The following is a 22,611-nucleotide window of genomic DNA, read 5'->3' on the forward strand; positions in this document are numbered from 1 at the left end:
TGAGGTAGCATAAATAGCAACAATTTTATTCAAATTGTTTATAAGCGAAAAACGCACGGTTTTTTAATGCACAATTTGAGAATGTTAATGTCAAAAAAACGGTGATATTTTTTAATAGGTCGCTTAATTACGTCTTTAAGATTACAATGACGCTTTCAGAATCATGTTTGGTTGAAAATTAACTCCTGTACAGAGGCTTAAAGTTCATAACTTTTGGAGCCTCCGCTATAAACAAATGGAATTGTGCGAAAACTATTGCACCTACGGCGCCCACTTTTGGCACACTTTTAAAGTATAACAAAACCCTCAACTTGTCGTAGGTTTTATAAAATTTTAATAATAAATGCGATACCTAGTTATAAACAAATTAAAAAATAGGCACTTCTTGTTTTTTTTGCAATAACTTTTTCACTTATTGACCGATTTTAATTTAACAAGTCTCATTTTGTAGATAATTTTATTCCCTACAAGCTGTCTGAGAGTTACTTTTTGGCTAAAATTGATGGTTTTCCCTGCAAAGTGAAAAAAACAGTTTTCCTCACTTATTTGTTTAAATAGAAAAGTTAGCTAATCAAATTTTTCGACCCACGAGATGAGAGATGTCTTGTATTATATTCCTTTAGATAATTTTATAATAATCTTGTGGATAGGAATTTTTTCGAGTAAAAATTTTATTTGCTTGGCTTATAAGGTGTCTTTGTGTAGTGTAAGTTTATAACCTTAAAAGCTATTTACTTCTGTGTTTAGTGACGATACAATGTATTCTTCAAGTTTTTATGTGATATTATGAAAAATCATGTACACGAATCAAAAAAGAGTTGATATGGTTAGAGCCTACCTTCTGTCAGGAGGAAACGATAATGTTGCAAGAAAACAGATGGACTACCCCGACCAATAAGTACCGATTGATAAAATGTTTGTAAGATTAATTCAACATTCAAAAAATTACTGAGAACCAGAAATTGGTTAAACGCCGTTTAAGGGGGGAAACTACATTAGGAGGCTGATTTTCAGGCGTTTCTCATAAATTTTTTTGAGTGGGACAACTTATAATTTGATGACTCTTTGACATTATTTTATCAACTACATTTGCAAATTTTTTAGTGGGCATTCGGTTTTAAGCTCATAAAATTTGAACGAATAGGAATTTCGTTTTGAAATTTTGGCAGCATAATTTATGCATTAAAAAAATCCGATTTTTTGAACTTCCTAATGTGGTTTTCCCCCTTTAGAGAATTCTGGTACCAGTACTTGAAGATTCGCGTCAAGATTTTAAGTATGTCATATGCTGTAAGAATCAGGCGAATAAACTGATTATTTATTTTTGTGTATTTAATTTATAATTATTTAGTATTTTGAGTTTTCTGTTAGATTACGTGTAAAACTAGCGCTTCCAAGAGAAGTACTTCTTGGCGGGTGGTACGGGAATTACCTTTTTAATAAAATTTGCTCTTTAATAACCTCTCCTTCAAATTATGACATTTTTTCACTACGGATTTTCAGGGAAATAAACTTATGATACGCGTTTCTAAAGGTCAAAGGTACTCTCCGCATAAATATGATCCCCATCAAAATGACACCCTGTATATATATGAATGCGGAATACAATACAAAACAATAATTGGATACAGATACTTATAAACTTAATTCAGAATAATTTTTTTTGGAAGTGACTTCAAAAGCGAATTCTTTAAATATCTGTATATTCTCTAACATAAAAATTACTTTAGAATGTCTACCTGACGCTTGCATCGGACTCGTAGTGTAAAATCGACGACCTGTAGTAGGCCTCGAAACTTGCCAGAAGATCCCTGTACATGTCCATACTGTCGATGGTGATAGTAAATCCTCTTGGAATCGGAATAATTGTCCCGCTGTAGTCAACGTCGATATTGAAATCTCGCAGTCCACTAATCGTCCAGTTTGTAATGTTTATGCATCCTCTAAAATAAAAAATCACCAAAGATTGGACATCTTCAATATTAATTATACTGTTACTTTTAATTGGAATGCATTTTGATGAGTGACAAATAAATAATATGTAAATATATTTACCCAAAATTATCGTTTTCTGGGAGAGCAACGCTAGTGTCGGTCATCTCAACTGGCTCTGGAATTTGATTTTTAATATTTTGTATGATTTCATTGATACGGTCTCTGATGTTTTGTCCTTGTGCCAGAGCTGAAACAATTTCAGAAATTTTCACATTCTTTGATAATTATATATAAAGGAAACCACGTTTTTCATAAGAATAGTTCCAGTCCAAGTTACACCGAAAAAACGAAGTTACGAAGTTACCATGATAGAATTTTGTTGAAAATTCGGCTATGAACTTTTCAATGAAAATATTTTCAAAACTGTTGCACGTCAAGATAATGCGATTTAAAAAAAAATTATATGCAGCACTGTTGGCTTTGTAACAAAAGCCGTGACGCGTGGTAATTTATTTGTTAGTTCTCGGAACGGATGGGCCAAAAAGTAAAATATTTCAGTCAACAGTAATTTATCGGAAAGTTAATGGTTTTCAAGTAGGTTTAACGTCGCCAAAACCGTCCTTCGGGGAAGGCTTCACGAAATTTAGCAATATTTTTCAATAAGTCCACTTAGACTGTCGGGGCCATGTGTTGAGCAGGTATAAAGAGAAAAATCGATATTTCAAATAACGCGCGAAATGCATTCCAAAGAACGTAGGAATTCCAAGAATAAATTGTTAGAATGTTGTGATGAAAAGAAAGTAATAGATCAAATAGCTGGTTTTTAGGCGGATTTTCCAAGATGTAAGGATATAGTAAATGAGGTTGACTAATCCGTGCCGTGTTGCTACGCGGAGTCACTAGAGGAAGGCTAGGGTTACTTGTAAGTTCAGTTAGTCACAGAATTATTTATATAAATGTAAGTCCAGTCAATTAGGTAATTATTAACATAGCATAGTTATGCCAAAGCGTCCCGACATTCAGGGTTCCCGCCAATAAGAAAAGAACAGAAACTTCTGACTAAAGAAATGGGCGTGTCGAAGCGAGGTGTCGAATTCAGGAGAGATACCCGAAAAACAGGCAGTTCTTCCTTGGGTTTCACATTGGGCAGTCTACTTAGTTTTAGAGTCTCGGGTTAATTTAATAATGGATAAAGTCATTCCAAATTTTGCTATGGATCGCGCATTTCCTGAATCTCGGTACGCTGTCGCGTGTAAATAAATTAAGTAATAATGTTGTTCGAACCGTTGTGTCGTTATTTTGTTTGTTTGTTTTGTTTATTGTCATTGAAACCCTTCCTGGATGTTTTGGTGTTTCCTTTTGTTTCTCTTAACTTCAGTGTCATCCTGTATAGCCAGCCACTGGATTACATTCTACGTAAGCAATAGAGGGTAAGTGCCTGAAATTCATTCTCTGAACATACAACATTTCTGAGTTCCCACGTATTAATTAAAATGTAATAATAATTATAAACTCCCTTTAAATAGTAAACTCTTTTGAAATCCAGACTCGTTATGATACTGGTCATAATGGTAGATAAGTAATTAAAGAAATAACCCCTCAGGTTACAGCTGCAAAAGTATATGCCTCAGAAACAGTTCACGCAGAAATCTTTATTTTTGGGTCAATGAAAGTAGAAGTCATGGGGTTCCTTATGATGTTTTCAAAATTAGCTGGTTTTATACAGGGACCTGAAAACTAATTGACAAACCCGAGGAAATTCGAATGTATGTAAGTTATTTTGTTAATGGAACACCTTGTATATTTTCGCATTTCTGGGCTCATTAGAAAAACCTACGTCAGTATGTACAAGGGTTGCTATAGTTATTCTTGATGGTTTCTGATTTATCACCACATTTCTGTATAAAACGCGAAAAATCATGTTTCGTGTAAGAAACTCGTAGTTACATATGAAAACTAAAGGCTATGCAATGTCAAAGCACCTAAAAAAGACTTCTCAGTCTTTATTATAATAACATGTTCATAAAATATAGGTAATAATTTATCAAATGTCGATATACTTCATCTAATTGTCAATTAAAGTTAATATGTTAATATTAGCGCTATTAAGTTTTTGTAACAAAAGTTTACTAATTTTTAATGTTAGAGTTTTTTAGTGTAACTTATATTAATTTTGAAACATCTAGTAACAATTTTTTTCTAATCGGTTCATTAAAATTTTTAAATGTACGTGATTATTATAGTGTTAGAGCACTCACGTATTGTTGTTTGGAGGCACACCAAAATTACGAAAATACAGAACTTCATTTCTGACTTCTGCTACTCTCACTATGTCGTTAGTTACAAAAACAGAACTTAGGATTCTGAAGGCGCCCCAGTTTTATATATTTTCACTTATCTTTACTTTTCCACTCAGTCATACTTTTTGACGTGAACTTATTGTTGTCTGTTTAATATCTGTTTAGATGATAATTAATAAAAAAAATGTCTAGAATTCTAGATTAGGTTGTGAGGAATATAATTCTGTATATGTGGCAATTTACCCATTTTTATTTCCCTATAGACATCATGCAGAATGTAATTTTTCCTGGATTAAGTAAACTAAATAAATCTCATTGTCAATAGATTATTGCGTTGACATTATCTTTCGTGGAAAGATTTTGATCCTGCATTTAATTATAGATTGATTTGTTAATCCTGTATGAAACGTGTAAAATGAAATTAAAAACAAAACCGTTGACAAAAGATATAGTTTATTTTTAATCTAACAGTGATATACAGGGTGATTCATTAACAATGGGAAAATCGAAAGCTGAAGATACTATACGTGAACTGGTGACAATTGGCGCAAACATGCCTTATCCGAAAGTTGATAGTTTCGGAAATACAGGGTGCTGAAAGTTAAAATTTTAAATCGTTTTCTTGCGATTATTCTGAAAATATGTAGGTTAGGAACTTGAAAATTTGTGAAACTATGTTTTTTTAGGCGACGAATAAGATGCGTGTTGTAATTTCAGCATTGCTCATAGAGGGCGCCACTTACGACCAATTTTATTGAAAATTTAGTTAATAACTTTTTACCCTGTGTGCCTAGCATGAAACTTGATTCAAAATCTGAAAGAGCAATCATTTTTCCAATAATTATGTACTCTTGTTTCATTTCGGTATCTCGATCCGTTTTCGAGAAAAATCGATTTAACGAACACTATGTTTTGATAATACGAGAAATTAAAAGCGAAACAAACCGAGTGTTTCTTCGTGTTATTACAACAATTAACAATAAAACAAATGAAATTCGTAATAATGATTTAAAGTCAGTGTTCGAAGAATCCACCGTTGACATTTACACACTTTACACAACGTTTTCTGAGAGATCTTCGAGTTTGAAACAACATATTGGGATTGCGTTTGACTTCGTTGGCAGCGATTTGTATTCTTTGCCACAACTCTTCACACGAACCAATAGATTCTTCCAAATAGAAAAATGAAGAGGATTGAAGTCCGGACTTCTGGGTGGCCAAGTAAAAATGCTTCCACGGCTTGAAGAAGTTCCACTTTATTTAAGAAGAGACATGTGGTTCATGCACGACGGAGCTCCACCGCATTTTTCTTGGCCAGTGCGTGCATATTTAGATGCAGTTTTTCCAAATCGCTGGATTGGCCATGTAAGCATTTTTGCTTGGCCATCCAGAAGTCCGGACTTCAATCCTCTTGATTTTTCTATTTGGTCTCGAATGAAAGATATAGTTTACAAAGAATCTATTGGCTCGTGTGAAGAGTTGTGGCAAAGAATACAAATCGCTGCCAACGAAGTCAGACGCAATCCCAATATGTTGTTTCAAACTCGAAGATCTCTCAGAAAACGTGTAAAGTGTATCAGTGTCAACGGTGGATTCTTCGAACAATTACTTTAAATCATAATTACGTATTTTATTTGTTTTATTGTTAATTGTTGTAATAACACGAAGAAACACTTGGTTTGTTTCGCTTTTAATTTCTCATATTATCAAAACATAGTGTTCGTTAAATCGATTTTTCTCGAAAACGGATCGAGATACCGAAATGAAACAAGAATACATAATTAATGGAAAAATGATTGCTCTTTCAGGTTTTGAATCAAGTTTCATGTTAGACATACAGGGTAAAAAGTTATTAACTAAATTTTCGGTAAAATTGGTCGTAAGTGGCGCCCTCTATGAGCAATGCTGAAATTACAACACGCATCTTATTCTTCGCCTAAAAAAATATAGTTTCACAAATTTTCAAGTTCCTAACCTACATATTTTCAGAATAATCGCAAAAAAAACGATTTAAAATTTTGCGCCAATGGTCACCATTTCACGTGTAGTATCTTCAGCTTTCGACTTTCCCATTGTTAATGAATCACCCTGTATGTATATGGCTTTATTTATCGTAACTGCCGGGATTTTTCCAGTACAAGCACTTTCAAAACCCTGTTTTGTGCTCTTGTGAGATCTAAACTGGAATATGGCTCGATGATATGGTATCCATTTTCAACTTTTTTTCTGAACGTCAAGTTTGACGTTTATATTCATAGTCAGCTATTGAATTTTCGACGATTTTAAATAATTGACTTCGGAAAAATTAGCAGATCGGGCAACTTTTGAGGACACACTTGTGGGGGTGTTAGAAACAACATATAAAAAGTTACCAACCATAGAGTGTACGCTTGATTATTTATTTAACAAATTAGTTGCAAAATTCCATTGTTCATTGTATATCTTAACAAATTCAATTTAAAAAAAACTAATTTTACATGAAAAATGTATATAAAGTTATTTTCTAAAATGAAAACTGTAGATTGTAGAATTTTTTTTTTAAATCGTTCGAAAATGTAAAGTGTCGACACTTGCGCCCAGGATCGAAGAAAGCGCTATCCACTAAATTTGTTATAACTTTTGATCTATTTGATCAAATTAAGTCCACAAAAATTTAAATGAAAGAGGAATCTTGTAGCTAACAAGTTATCATGATTTTAAAATCGAAAAAAAAAATTACAGGAATAGTGTGTAAATAAACTTACGTAACGATATAGAATTTTCTACAAAATTAATTAAAGATCTGCCATTTTTTTAATTTTTGAGATAAAAATCTAAAGCTTTCAGAGATTACTCTTGAAATAGCATTTAAGGGGGGCGTTTTTGTGCGCAATTTTCAATGAATTTCTTGTCCAATTGTTTAAAAAATCTAAGCAAGTTAGAAACGATAACTCTTCACTGTACTACTCATGCAAGTGTTCTTCAGGGTGTGAGATAACTGACAACACATTTTAAGTAAGAAAAAAAAAACATATTTTTTTATCTTACGTTTCCTGAACTTTACACGACTGTTGAACATACAGATAAAAGCGTACGGTATTATAAACATACCCACACCCAGCAGAATGCTTTTAGGATACTATTTATACATGAATTAATAAGAATTATTGAGTAGTTTTATAAATCAATTGGACAAAACAGGAAAGGTACGTGTTCTGATATTTTATATTATCCGTCATCTTTTCATGCCGAGCAATTGAAGAAATCCTTCGTATTTCAACTTTTCTATAGTTTAGACACTATCGAAAAGAGGGCGATAGTCACAGTTGTCGTTCTAAGGTATTTTTTGCTGAACCAGAGCCGGACTAACTTCAATATGTTTGAGTTGTATTTGCGCTGATTTTAGATAATATAAAAGAATGTGATGGCAGTGCTTGTTTGAATGGGAATATTAAGCTTTGCATGTAAAATAATCATAATAATAAAACTGTTATTCCGAGTTCTTACAAATACTGTTAAATACTAGTAAGTTAAAAAATTTTAATTCTGACAATTAATAATTAGTCTAATAGTAAAAGAGCTATAAACACAAATAAATTATAGTACTTAATACACATATTTTGATAATAGTCCAGATAATATAATCGATAATATAATTACTAGAGAAGAAAGAATTAGGCAAATGCCATTCGGTATCAGTCAGACTGTCTAAACTAAAATGGAGCGTGATAAGATAATTAAAATTTACTACACAGTGGCAGTTTTTTTTAGAAGCGGGGGAGTCAGTGTCTCCCTAAGATTTCTTTAAGATATTTTTCACAAATTGATTATTGTATGTTTTACTAGTTATTAGATCCAGTATAATTTTAGAAACCATAATTCTGAATACAGAATTTTGTATGTAATAATTACTGTTGTTTGTTGAAGAGTGACTTCAAGTTATTATTACATTTTTCTTGAGAAGCAAGCCAAATGAGTTCCCCTAAAAATATTTTTTACAATTTAATTTTTCTGTTCGTGTTTTATTAGTTTTTAAACGAATTGTTTATAATTAGCCTCTGTTTAAAAAGTGATTGATTTATGTAGATACTTTACAATTTACAACACATTTTAAAGCAAATGATTCGTTCTCGCATCGTCACGATGAAATAGGTACGGTCACATATTACTAACAATATGTGGTACGGTGGAATACGGAAAGTGCAGGTGTATAGTACAATTCGCCGGCATGCCTCTGATAAAGTGTTTTTAGATGTGTTTAAATAAAGGGCATGTTTTTATGACAGAATAGGTACCTACTTATTATTAATGTAGGTCAAGGAGGAACTGGAGGCAAATACGCTGTGAACAAATGAAATGATGACTTACTAATTAACAATATTTTGTAAATTTGATTATACCAGTTAGATTTTTTTTACAGTTATTTTTGGTTTTACTATAACTGCTTAATTATATGCCTAATTAATAACGATTGTATAGCATCAGTATTTCGTACTTTTTTGGCGGCAGATTAACAAGCGTGCGTTGTATACTAATTTGCTTAACATTATATTTAACATTTTTGATAAAATATTAAATCAAATGTAGTTTTCTTATATACAGGGTGTCTCAAAATTAGTGTCCAATAATTTACCACTTGATTATATTGCGAAAAATAAGAATATTTTTTCAAATAAACATGTGTAGAGAGATGTTTCCTAAGGGAGCTACACCCCCTAAATAGGGCCTCAAAAAAAAATTTTTTTTTAATATTTTCGAAATGGGTTGAAGGAAAGTTATGAATGTTGATACCATGAATGCTCTTAAAAGTCGAAATAGATTATCATAAAATTTTTCAAAAATTTTAATCATCTCAATTGGGGGGGGGTCGTCGGCTAAAATTTGCCACTATTCTTTTGTTTGCCCAAATTTTCAAATTCAGATCAAAACAACATCACCATTTTTTCATAGAAAACTCAGATCAATCAAATTTTATAGCAACAAATGCATGCAAAAATTTGAACCGATTCTCCCCCTCCTCTTGCTCGGGACGGCCCATAACAAAGTTTTCAAAGCACTTTTCACGTTGTTTATTACAATGTATATTGATATGATGACATATGAAAATTCATAATGGTACATGTGCCCATTTTAGCCACTCAAAACAAATTTTTTGAATTTTATTAAGGTAACGTAATAAATTGCTTAAATTCGTTTTTCTTGGAAATGGAGCATTTTATCCAAAGAACTAAAGAGTACCTCTTTTATAAAGGATATGAATATCTATCATATGTTGGCATGAAAACTTGAACTTGAAAATTTCGACAAGTAAAAAAATAGAGGCAAATTTTAGCCGACGATTAAAATTTTATGATGATCTTTTAATGAGCGTCAATTATGTCAAAATTTATAATTTTCCTTGAACCCGTTTCGAAAATATTTAAAAAAATTAATTTTTTGAGGCCCCCATTTAGGGAGCGTAGATCCCTTAGGAAGCATCTCTCGACCCATGTTTATTTGAAAACATACTCTTATTTTTGGCTATATAGGTAATCAAGTGATAAATTATTGGACACTAATTATGAGATACTCTGTATATAAGGAAGCTCTACATTTGATTTAATATTTTATCAAAAATGTAAATTAAAATGTTAAGCAATACAACGCATGCTCGTTAATCTTCCGCCACGTTTTTTTTGAATACCACGAAAATAAAAAACTTTATTAGGCCGACATGCAGGTTTGCTAAAATAAACAATGTTTAGAAAAAAATACACATGCTTACGCTGGAAGTATGGCTCTCGTAATAGTATAAGTAAAATTTTCATATTTTTTATTTCAAAGTGTATAATGGTTAGTTTTCTTATTACTGAATGTTAAGTTTCAATAAAATATATGTTTGCTTATATTTATTTTCTTACAAATCTATGTACAGAGCCACTAAACATGCGTGCAATGTAGGAATAATATATCATTCTCCGTCCCTTGTGCGTTTGCTAGCCTGAACCCATCTCGCTTGCTCTCACAGACCGCTACGATGTTCACGACGGAGACGGAGCCCTTTTATTGGCTGTAATTAAGAAACGCTCCGACTTTTTTGTCTGTAATTTCACTTTTGTGGTCAAATTGTATTCCTAAAGCCAAATTTCATAGTCTGCAGGTGGTACAAATCAAGGAGTTTTTGAAAAAAAAAACAAGTTTGAGTAGCCGCCTCCGGCCAAACGTAGCGATATTTGTTCACTTTAAACCTATTTCAACATTAATGTGCTTATCTTTTGGTACAAATGATGGGAAAAAATCACGCCAGCTCTTAGGCTACAAGTATTTAGTCCAAGCATTATAGAGAAATGCTTACAGAAATTATTACCTGGACAAAAAAAAATGACCGTATAGAAAATTAAATTTTAAATCGAGTTTCTTGTTCTTTAAACTCGATCCAAAATGGCGAACATGGTTAAAAAAATCGCAAAGTTGCAAAAATGGTTTTTCTAAAATAACTAAAAAAATATAGCACCGATCGAAAAATTTTAAAAGAGAAAGTTGTAGGTTTTAAAAAGACCTATCGACTGATTTTTTGTAAGTACCGATTGCTTTGTTACTTTTCGAGATATATCGAAAAAACCGTTAAAAATCTTCTCTTTTCTCTTCTTCTATAACTCGTTTACATTTAGGTTCCCTTACTTGCTATTTACTGCAAGCATAGCCCGCGGCAAGCCAAAAAATACATTTTTGAAAAATTTTAAAATAATAATAAGAGTAAAGAAGAATAATAAAAGTAAAAAAAAATGTAAGTAAAATAAAAAGTAAACATTTACGGGACTAGTTTGCTTCTAATGCGAAAATGACTGTAATATTCGTGTTTAGCTACCCCAGATTAAGTACAAAAGAATTTTTGTACGTGATCCAGAAGCCGAGATATCAAAAATTTTGAAAGCGCGAGACTTTAGACTGCACGTCATCAGTTTTCAGAGCGAGCGCGCGCCGCTTCCCCCTACTTCTCCGGCCGGTCCAGCTGACGCACTCAGCGCTTGCACGCTTCACTTTATTACTCAATTCTTAATTACTAATAGGTACTAAAAATCAAGTAAACATATCCTATTTTTTTTATTTTGAAAATATAAATATTGAATATTAACCTCCATCAAGCGCATCGCTGTAAAAAATGTTAATTGCGTCTTCAAATTTTTTTTTAAATAAAAAAATTATCTCGGCTCCAGAAGGTCGTAGAAAAACATTTTTTTTTTAAATTCGTGAAAAAATGTCAGCAGTTTCCTCCTTTAAAAATAATTTTCATAAAATAAAAATTGAAATAGTTATTTGAAAAAAACACCCAAAAAAGTGAAAATTTTTCATATTTTGATCCTTAAAATTAATAAAATCGTCAACATTCGTCAAAATCAGTCGATAGATCTGTTTAAAACCTACAACTTTCTCATTTAAAATTTTTCGATCGGTGCTATATTTTTTTACTTATTTTAGAAAAACCGTTTTTTGCAACTTTGCGATTTTTTTAACCATGTTCGCCATTTTGGATCGAGTTTAAAGAACAAGAAACTCGATTTAAAATTTAATTTTCTATACGGTCATATTTTTTTTGTCCAGGTAATAATTTCTGCTAATTTAACATTAATCCGTGACAGAATGCTTGGACTAATTTGCAACAAAAAAAAACTGGTCTGCCGGCCGGTAAACACGAACACGTGCTCTTTGTATTGGTACAATTTTGAAATAAATATGGAATGAGTAATGAACTACAATTAATAAATTATGAAAATATTTACCAGAGGATCTGATAAACTATTTTGTTTTTTTATTTCTATTTTTCTCCTATTTTATGTTTCTCAATAGGTTCAGGGTGTTTAATACTACATTAATTATAATTCATAACATATTTTATCTATATATTTTTAAGAAAAATAATGAAATTTTTCTGTACATTTTAATTGTCTGGAATACAGTTGCATTGTTATTTAAAATCATTAAAACTGTCTTTACCACAATGTTTCCATACTTCCAACATAATGATAATAATCACAAATATTTCACAAATATGTCTGTTAAATGAAATTAAAATATATAGAACATTAAGGGTATAAAATGAGCATCATTTTGCATTCGACATGCCCAGTAATAAAGAATCTGGGGAATTTGAAGTTTTTGTCAAAAAAGTTGTTTGGTATATCTAGTGTTTACGAAGATAGTTGAAACCGTATAAAAACTAAAAGTCGGCATCTCTTTCCGGGCACAATAAAGAGATGCCGACTTTTAGTTTTTATACGGTTTCAACTATCTTCGTAAACACTATAATAAATGTTTAAATTTTTGATAGTATCAAGTATAGTATTCCTCTGTTTCCACATCCAATATTTTATTAAAACACTGTAGGTCATTATATTATTTTTCTGTGCAAATATTAAAATTATCTGACAATTCTTGTTCATTGCACATATTTTCCCTAATGCGGCTCTGGACGATAATAGGCTAACCAATGTCCTGAGAATATATAGTTACCGATTAAAGAAATCTTTACGTCGATTGCTACGTGGTATTACGAAGTTGTTCTAGTTTGGCATTACGCTAGTAGAGACCGCCACTTCCTGGATGGATTTTCTACTATCTATCAGGTGCTATCGCTGTCTTACCAAAAGTGCGATTTCTTGTCTATAAAACGGCGCCCTTAAAATAGTGAGTGATATAAAATTTTAATTCGAAAAATACAACGCTCAAAATATTCAATAATTAAAAAAAAAGGCAAATTTGATTTTTTAGGTCACGTTTCAAAGCCCAATAACTTTAGTTCAAAATATGATACTGCAACTTTACAGGAGCATTTTCTGAAGCTTGAAAACTGTACTTTAAGAAGGTCCATTTTGTTTTATTTAAAACGTTCAATTTATAATAAAATTTAAAGAAAAACAAAAAAAAAGTAGAAGTTTATCTGGTAATGTAATTCATTCTCGTGATTCGAGAATTATCTCGGTGCTCGGTGAATGCAGTTCACCTGGCGCATGCTACAATCGGGTATGACTCCAACTTTTATGATTCAAGATCTAGCACCAAGTGAACTTCTCAAAATGGTTTTTTGCAGATGCAAAAGTGAATGTGCTAATAATTGCGGTTGCCGGAAGGCGGGTCTACTTTGCACCATACCATGCTCTAATTATTCCGGAACTGATTGTCTCAATTGCCAAGCAGTGTTCGAAGAAGAACGAGAATCATACCAATTGCCAGAACTTACAATGATTCAAAAGAATGAAAATTGAATATTGTTATTTTTTTATATTTCTATTTTTAATATACAAATACTTTTCATATTTAATAAAATTGTTAATTAAGAATCCCATATATTGACTTTTTGCAGAACCCAAAACATCATATCCAAATTTCTTTAAAATTGAACGATTTGATTTCATTTTATATTGTTCAATGATCTGAAAACTCCTAAAAATATCAATATAAGTAAAATTGCTTTGAAAATGAAATTTTTAAATAAATTGTTTAAAAAAGGGCCATATTGGAGCAGCCATTTTGAATTTTTATTTTCTGATATAATATTCTTGATCAGCGACTTCGAAAACCCCTATAATATCAATTTGATTAAAATTGCATGGAAAATTGTCATTTTTTAATAAATTGTTTAAAAAAAGTCGGCCATATTGGATCAGCCATTTTGAATTTTTATTTTTTAGCATTATATTCTTATTCAGTGACCTCGAAAATCCCTATACTATCATCAATTTAATTAAAATTGGTTTGACATTTTTTGATTTATTTAAAATAATATTTGAAAAACCATTTTTTATTGTTTAAACAATTAAATAATAATTAGCGTACAAATATAAGTTTATAACTTTTTTCCATAAGCCATTTCAAGGCGATTGCAAAAGGTTTTATGTAAATCCAAGGCTCTGCTAATTATTCCTAAATAATGCATATGTTTAAGCTCCCTTTACTCCACTATATTAGTTATTCGTGTTTTTGTTGAAAACGACAAAAGTTTTTTAAAAACTAACAAGAATAAGAAAAATTTTAGAATTAAATTCCCCATAAAATAAAGTAATACTTTTTTAAGACCGCCAACGGGTTAAAATATTTTGTCACAATTTAATGGTGCATCATCCCTTATATCAACCCTTTAAAAGACTTCAATTGAACTCTAAGTATTTACTGTCGATTAATCTCGGTAAACACACACCCACATTTGGTTTTTCTATAAAGGTAAGTTGAGTTAAATCACCATATTTTGGGTTCCCTCACATATCCCTACTCTGTGTCGGTTCTTATGCGAAACACCCTGTGTTTTTCGTGTAATTATACGAAAATTATTTATGTATGCGATTACAATTGTGACAATATTTTGTATTATACTGCTACAATTCTACTCAGTTGTTGGACCTACATATCCTAATTCAAGAAATAATAAAGGGGGCACATAACTATTTATTATTTAACAAATACAGATAAAAATATATATGAAGTCAAGAATATCTTCCACCTATGTCCTGTAAAATCTTCTGGTTCCTGATTTAGGATGTTAGACCCAAACGTTTGTTTAGTAGCTCAAAGAATTTGTCTAAAACTTCCACAATTTTCTCTTCATCTGTAGCGGTAGACATCTATAAAGTACATAAAAATCAAGTAGCACATTTCAAGGGGTAACAAAATAGAATATATAGCGAAAAGAGAAGGGAGAATATTATATAGTACAGGCTGTTACAAATTCGCTTCTCACTACAGGGATCTCGATAACGGTAAGAGATACAAACTAGCTTAAATGGGGGCAAAGTTGCGTAATCAGGGGACTAATATTATGCCTCTAAAAAATTAAGGCTAACGTGATTAGTTTTCGAAATATTTGAAAAAAAAAACGAAATTTTGGAAATCCGTTTTTGTTTCATTTCAGCCTTGTTTGAGGTAGTATTGAAAAAAGAAGAACACTTTCTGATTGCCACTTTTTTCCCTTTATAGAATGGCAAAATCAATTTTTATATGTAATGTTTCGTTTCTCCAGGACCATCATCAACTTCATTTTTTTAAATACGACCCTGGAAATTTTATTACATTTTTTGCAAGCCTTCATGATCCCCAATACTGTACTGCCTCAGCCCGAACCAGATTCAGACGTTTTGTCTCGAAAAATTCATCTTCAGTGTATTCGTTCCAAATTTATCAAAATGTTTTATTTAGATTTCTTTGTTTTTTGAATTATCGTACACTGTAAGTGTCGTTAAACCCTGTGAAATCCATCTATACTCCGCGGTCGAAATTATAGAGAGTGACTCATCGCTAGCTTTTGGACTAGTACGGGGGATGAAGCGTGCCGGGAACGAAAATCCATTGGCGTGTTTGCGTAAAAGGCAACAAGATATAGAAAATATTGAAAGAAGATAATAAAACATAACATCTAATATTTTTTCACGGTTTGCTATAACCGGCACTTTGATCCATTTTAATTATTACAGCATTTTAAAACGTCCCAGTTGTGTTTTTTTAATTTATAAATTTATTATAGCCATGGAATTAGACCCCTCGTCTACGCTTATGCTATGACGTTTCTCAGGACGGGTAAATTCAAGTCCGTTTACACCCACTAAAAAAGCATTTCCCTATTCCCTACCAAGTGCAAAAGACAGAGATAGAATATAGATCGACGTTCAGTGTAACTCAGTTTATAGACGATTATAGATTCTATCGATGTGCGTAGCGAGCGGCACAAAGATATAAATAATATTGAACCGTATAAAAATCATTTTATATTTTATACGCATTATAGTAATAGTGTTTTTATATTATGTCAGAGTCACTCTCTATAATTTCGACCGCGGAGTATAGTTATTTAAACTATTACCACCATGCATTAAAATAACAAAATATTAGTTTTATTCCCATGTCCATAGTGATTTCTAGGCTTCTCGAGTGCTCAAAATTCAAACAAATTCAGATCTATTTTTTTCAATGTTTTTGAAAATTTACTGAAATTTTTTAAAGAATAATATTTAGTTGACGTTTTGGTTGTTCATATGCATTTTTAAGAATTAATTTGTCATAATAAAATCAAAATTGTAATAATGTTGTAATTTTGACGCGACAACTTATTGGATTGTGTATGACCAAGTGATGGTAATAGTTAATAATAATAAATGTTTTATTGTAACACGTGGTGGTAAAAAGTAGTTTAAATAACTAGATGGATTTCACAGGGTCTAACGACACTGACAGTGTACGATAATTCAATAAACAAAGAAATCTAAATAAAAAATTTAAATTTTGGAACGAATATACTGAAGATGAATTTTTCGAGACAAAACGTCTGAATCTGCTTCGGGCTGAAGCAGTACAGTATTGGAGGTCATAAAAGCTTGCAAAAAATGTAATAAAATTTCTAGGGTCGTATTTAAAAAAAATAATTGATGATGGTCCTGGAGAGACGAAACGTTACATATAAAAATTGATTATGCCATTCGATAGAGGGCAAAAAGTGGCCACGAGAAAGTGTTCTTCTTTTTTCAATACTACCTCAAACAAGGCTGAAATGAAACAAAAACGGATTACCAAAATTTCGTTTTTTTTCAAATATTTCGAAAACTTGTTAGCCTTGATTTTTTTGAGGCATAATGTTGGTCCCCTGATTACGCAACTTTGCTCCCATTTAAGCTACTTCGTACCTCTTACCGTTTCCAAGATCCCTAATTTGTAACAGCCTGTATACTGCCTACTTCTTAATCTTCTCGCCTTATTAACATTTTCCAAAAATAAGTTAATATCAAATCACTGCCATACATACCTTTTCAGCACTGACCGCCTGTACCTCTAACAAGACGCCGTGGAAAAGTGAGTTGACTATATCCACTACCCATTCAGAAACGGGTGCTTCGATTGCATTGAGACCGTTGGCTACAGTGTTATTCAAAAAGAAGGTAAGCACTTTACTGAACGTATCACTGATAACGCCCTGTATGTCGAACTGGAATTAAACAACAAAACGTTAAGCAAAAAGTGGTGTGAAACATAGTTTTAGAGAAACAATATGCCAAAATGTTGACGTTTTAACCTCCTATGAATAATTATTGGCTTGTTAAAAAAATTTTGTCTCTCTGGTTGGTACTGGAGAATCCACAACACCAAAATATAGACGTAAGCTTATGCTCATTTAAAACAAAATTTAAAAAAACTTTATAGTTGATACTACACTTTTTTATGTAAAATATTATCACTGTTTTTGTTATACCCAATTTTACGTTTAATTTTGTCTTCATACTTACTGTTATGTCTCCTATGTTGTACGAGAACGAACTAAGCGAAATACCCAAAGGTATTAGTTTGAAATCAACTTCTGCCTTTATGACAATATCCGATACAGCTGTACTGAAATAAAAGTGACAACTTTAGTAAACAAACATCCGGAAGTGAACGAAGATTTTCTACTATTCCTATCCTACGAATATGATTTGTATTAGTCCAGGCGATAGACCAGTAAAAGTAGGCTTTGGCGTTTCTGTCTAAAGCTAAAGTCATCTACTTTGTTATACAGAAAAATCCCAAATATTATGTAGAATAAAAATCCGAGTTTGCCTGTACCAAAAAACCATTGCTAAATTCAGGTAAACAACAAACATACAAAAAGAACGAAAAATTACCCGTTTTTCGACATATTTTTCCCTGTCACATTGAAAGTAAGCCCTAAATAAAAAAAATCATTATTTTTCGTTTATTTGACGATTTTCTATAAAGTTACAACAACTGCGGATAAAAAAAGTTGAATTTTGAATGGGCGAAAATTAATAGAAAATCATATTATGTATATTTGGAGCAATTTTTAAAATAAGTAAATATTTATAAACAAAAGTAAAACATAATATGTTAATTCTACCCTAAAAATTTTGCAACGATCGATCGCGTGGTTTTCGATTGACAGGATTGTTAATTAAGAAAATTTCAAAAAGTTTATGGCGTACTGTGGGTTTAAATTAAGGTTTAGAAAGGGATTTTCTTAGAGATATTTGTTGTTATAATAAACAATGATCAATACTAAAAATACCTATTTTTACACTTTTATAACCATTTAGAATTTTTTTTTAATTTTTCAACATATTACTCTATATAGCCCAGTCATTATAGACATGAAAGAGCCTGTTTCGGGAAAAAAATACTATTAGAAGTTTCTCTGCGGAATATTGTTCGGAAGCCTGTTATAAATAAAGTATCAAAAAATCAACTCGAGGCTAGTTGGGAAACTTTGTTTTAACAGTGGTCAAAGTTATGGAAAAGTGGTTTTTTGACTCACGTAAAAAAACTATTATTCATAGCGAAAAAAAGTTTATACAAAAAAGGTAGGTATTAAATAAGCCTATAAAATGAGAAAAGTCCGATTAAATTCCGATAATTTGTTTATGCACAAGAGCTCAAAAATGGTCGAAAATTGCCGTTTTTTTCAATTGCTAATAATTAATGCAATTTTCATCGCAGACACTTGTAATTCAGGATTTTTGAGGCTTTTTACACCCTTAATAAGTGGTAAAAATTTCAGCTCGAAAGCTTCATTGGTTTGGCGTTGGCGGAATTTGTTATCTAAGAAGATGCTATTTTCAATTCATTTTTCCCAAGCTCACAGGCGTTGTAGGGTTTCGATCATTAGTTGTTTTTGTACCTAAATAGTTGTATTGACATATGCATTTACTGAGAATTTAGTTTTTCAAATTTAATTTGTTTAAAATTGACTGAAAAAATGTTAATATTTATTAAATTGTTAAGATAGGTAATTATTATAAAATAAAATAGTAACCTCTTTACTTTAGTTTTCTTCGAATTTAAAAAAAAATCGTTGTTGTAAGTTGATTAGAAGCTGAGATAATTTTTTTTATTTATTTAATCGCAGTGACCTTAATTATTAATATTAAGAGCCGAAATTTGGAGAGAGTATACATTAAGAGCTATATTTTCATGTCCTACATTAACATTAAGGTGAATTCAACTATTTAATTTCGAAAAAGAAGATAGCGGCGATGCGTTCTATTACTTGGTCTAGCGAACGAGTGGGGAAGGCGAGGCTTAGCATGCGCGCTTAACGATGTAATAAATATTAACATTTTTTCAGTCATTTTTAAACAAATTAAATTTGAAAAATTAAATTATCAGTAAATGCATATGTCAATACAACTATTTAGGTACAAAAACAACTAATGATCGAAACCCTACAACGCCTGTGAGCTTGGGAAAAATGAATTGAAAATAGCATCTTCTTAGATAACAAATTCCGCCAACGCCAAGCTAATGAAGTTTTTGGGCTGAAATTTTTACCACTTATTAAGGGTGCAAAAAGCTTCAAAAATCCTGAATTACAAGTGTCTGCGATGAAAATTGCATTAATTATTAGCAATTGAAAAAAGCGGACAATTTCGACCATTTTTGAGCTCTTGCGCATAAACAAATTATCGGAATTTAATCGGACTTGTCTTATTTTACAGATTTATTTAATACCTACCTTTTTTGTATAAACCTTTTTTTCTCTATGAATAACAGTTTTTTTTACGCCAGTCGAAAAACTACTTTTTCATAATTTTGACCATTGTTTTAACAAAGTTTTCCAACTAGTCTCGAGTTGATTTTTTGACATTTTGTTTATAACACGTTTCTGAACAATATTCCGCAGAGAAACTTCTAATAGTATTTTTTTCCCGAAAAAAATTTATAATGATTGGCCTAATAAACAATTATTTATTGCCCAGAGAATTTTCTATGAAATCGACAAAATCTTGCACACATGAAAACTAAGTCGTAACTTCTGTCTTTTTGGCCAAATACTACAGCATTCTACTGTGTAGATTCTGAGATATAGAAGCATAAAGTTAATAATAATTTATAGCTTACGTAATCGTGAAGTCGAGAAAAAAATATCTTTTTATAGCTAGCCACAAGTACTTTCAATATCCGTTTAGTGTTTAGTGCATTTTCGGCAGATAAAAGCTTAATAATTTCTTGACAGGGCGGGAGTGGGGATGACTGAGAGCAGCCGCAAGGTTTCAAAATGCGTATGCACGATAAAAGATGACTTTTCTCGGGAACGGTAGCACTTATCAAGACGATTTTTTTTTAATTTGTTAGGTATAGCAAAATGAAAGGAATACGAATATCTCATCAAAAATCAATAAAATAAATAATTTTTGCACGAGCTTTGAGTTTAAAGAATGAATATAAGAGTAAAATGTTAAAAAAAATAAAAAAAACTAAATGGTTATAAAAGTGTTAAATAGGTATTTTTAGTATTGATCATTGTTTATTATGACAACAAGTATCTCTAAAAAATTGTGTTCCCTCTCTAAACCTTAATTTAAACGTGAGGTACGCGATAAACTTTTTAAAATTTTCTTAATAAAGAATCCTGTCAATCGAAAACCACGCGATCGATCGTTGCAAAATTTTTAGGGTAGAACTGACATATGTTTTACTATTTGTTTACAAAGTTTCGTCAATATTTATAAATATTTATTATTTTAAAAATTGCTCCTAATATAAATATGATTTTCTACTATTTTTCGCCTATTGTTAATGCAAAATTCAACTTTTTTTATCCGCAGTTATTGTAACTTTATAGGAAATCGTCAATTAAACAAAAAATAAAGAATGACTTTTTTATTTCGGGCTTACTTTAAATGTTACCGGGAAAAATATGTCGAAAAATGGGTAATTCTCGTTCTTTTCGTATGTTTGTTGGTCCCCTGAATTTAGCAATGGTTTTTTGGAATAGGCAAACTCGGATTCTTATTCTACATAATATTTGGGATTTTTCTGTACAACAAAATAGATTAGGTACCTACTTCAAAAACAAACGCCTCGAATGCTCTGCTGGACTATACCGGGTGATTCAGCTTGATATTCGCGGCCTTGTATCTCTTTTATTTTAACAAATAGCTATAACAAACCCTATATATTTTTAAATCGCCGCTCAAACTCTATCAAATGACATTATCAGATCGTCTCCATGATAACATGTGTTAACATTGCTATAGTCAATTGTTTTTCTTCAAATGGCACACTATATATTTCTTTATCAATTCTGGAAGATATTTTTTTCTGCGTTCAGCTATATAACAAATCTATAGTTTCATTAGAAATACTGCCTGAAAATCAGCAAAAAATATTAACCCTACCTTCATTAGCTTTATTCTGAAAAATTATAGTGAGCTGCGGAAACAACTGAATTTTAATGTTTCTAAATAAAGGTTTGTCAAAATAATTGACATTTTGTACCTACCTATTATATCTATAACTAATAATTATAACATGAATACTTACAGTAACCAAGAAAAACTAGATATGATATGATATTTTGATTAAATTTGATATTGATATTTGATATATATGATATTTTTAATTTATGGAAAAGGCTGAAAGAACGCTAAAGCTGCCAGGTATTTATAGGTGCCAACATCGTTTCCCGCAGAGACAACTTCCATCAGAAGAAATTTTCGGAAAGCTAGCCAGAAATTTAGCGGCAGATGGAAGTTTTCAAAAAAAAAGAAGAGTTTTTAAACTCAGAAGGGCAAGAGATGAAGAATATTCGATAAAGATGTTAAATGGCCTGCTAGATCTCCGGGTCTCACCCCTATAGATTTCTTTCTTTGACCTTACCTAAATGATATTTATCTTAAAAACAGAATAAGAGTAGAATGTCGGAGATTAAATGAAGAAACAGTAGAATATGTTTGTAGAAAGGGAGTGATAAACAGAGCTATTCTGTGTTTGGAAGCAAATGGAGGTCATTTTGAACATTTGAAATAAGCATTGTTTTAAATTGTTATATTATTATCGTGTTAAAAATAAAATATGTTACTTTAAAAAACATAATAACTTGTTTCCGCAGCTGGTTATCATTTTTTAGAATAAAGCTGCGAAAAGTACGGTTCATCTTTTTTGCTGTTTTTCTAGCAATATTTCTAATGAAACTATAGACTTCCTTACATAGTTGAACGCAGAAAAAAAATATCTTCCAGAATTGATAAAAAAATATATAGTGTGCCATTTGAATAAAAACAGTTGACTGTAGCAATTTTCTACATATGTTACCATGGAGACGATCTAATAATGTCATTTGATAGAGTTTGAGCGGCGATTTAAAAATATATAGGGTTTGTTATAGGTATTTGTTAAAATAAAACTGAATCATCCGGTATACCGACTGGATCATTTCGAGGATGCTGGCATTGAGATCTTGGAAGCTATAATTGGTAGAAAACTGGTCAAATGGAATTTTAGACCATGCCATTTCTAATGGCGTAGTTTTCGAGATATTCTGCAAAGAGAGTCCAACCTTATCACAGCAATATTTTGTGAAGAATTGTACCATCATCACATTCTCTATAACCTGTTTTTCAATTGGACAGTAAGTATATTGAATTGTATATTGTATGAAGTGATATAT

At 31.3% G+C, this 22,611-nt stretch overlaps 2 protein-coding genes across 2 annotated transcripts in view; both read right to left on the reverse strand.

Annotated features, from left to right (window-relative positions):
- LOC108903566 overlaps window positions 1-4,328 on the reverse strand; it is a 6,474-nt gene extending 2,146 nt beyond the window's left edge. Inside the window, exons 1-3 of the mRNA XM_018705790.1 lie at window positions 4,194-4,328; window positions 2,056-2,182; window positions 1,745-1,943 (exon numbers count right to left, since the gene is read on the reverse strand). Coding sequence (XP_018561306.1) covers window positions 1,745-1,943; window positions 2,056-2,182; window positions 4,194-4,242 — 375 coding nt within the window. The 5' untranslated portion in view covers window positions 4,243-4,328. The remainder of the gene's footprint in view (window positions 1-1,744; window positions 1,944-2,055; window positions 2,183-4,193) is intronic.
- A 10,285-nt stretch (window positions 4,329-14,613) lies between these two features.
- LOC108903583 overlaps window positions 14,614-22,611 on the reverse strand; it is a 9,405-nt gene continuing 1,407 nt past the window's right edge. The window contains exons 4-6 of the mRNA XM_018705809.1: window positions 17,456-17,558; window positions 16,978-17,157; window positions 14,614-14,809 (exon numbers count right to left, since the gene is read on the reverse strand). Coding sequence (XP_018561325.1) covers window positions 14,720-14,809; window positions 16,978-17,157; window positions 17,456-17,558 — 373 coding nt within the window. The 3' untranslated portion in view covers window positions 14,614-14,719. The remainder of the gene's footprint in view (window positions 14,810-16,977; window positions 17,158-17,455; window positions 17,559-22,611) is intronic.

This window comes from Anoplophora glabripennis, unplaced genomic scaffold (assembly GCF_000390285.2).
Source record: "Anoplophora glabripennis isolate ALB-LARVAE unplaced genomic scaffold, Agla_2.0 scaffold127, whole genome shotgun sequence".
NCBI lineage: Eukaryota > Metazoa > Arthropoda > Insecta > Coleoptera > Cerambycidae > Anoplophora > Anoplophora glabripennis.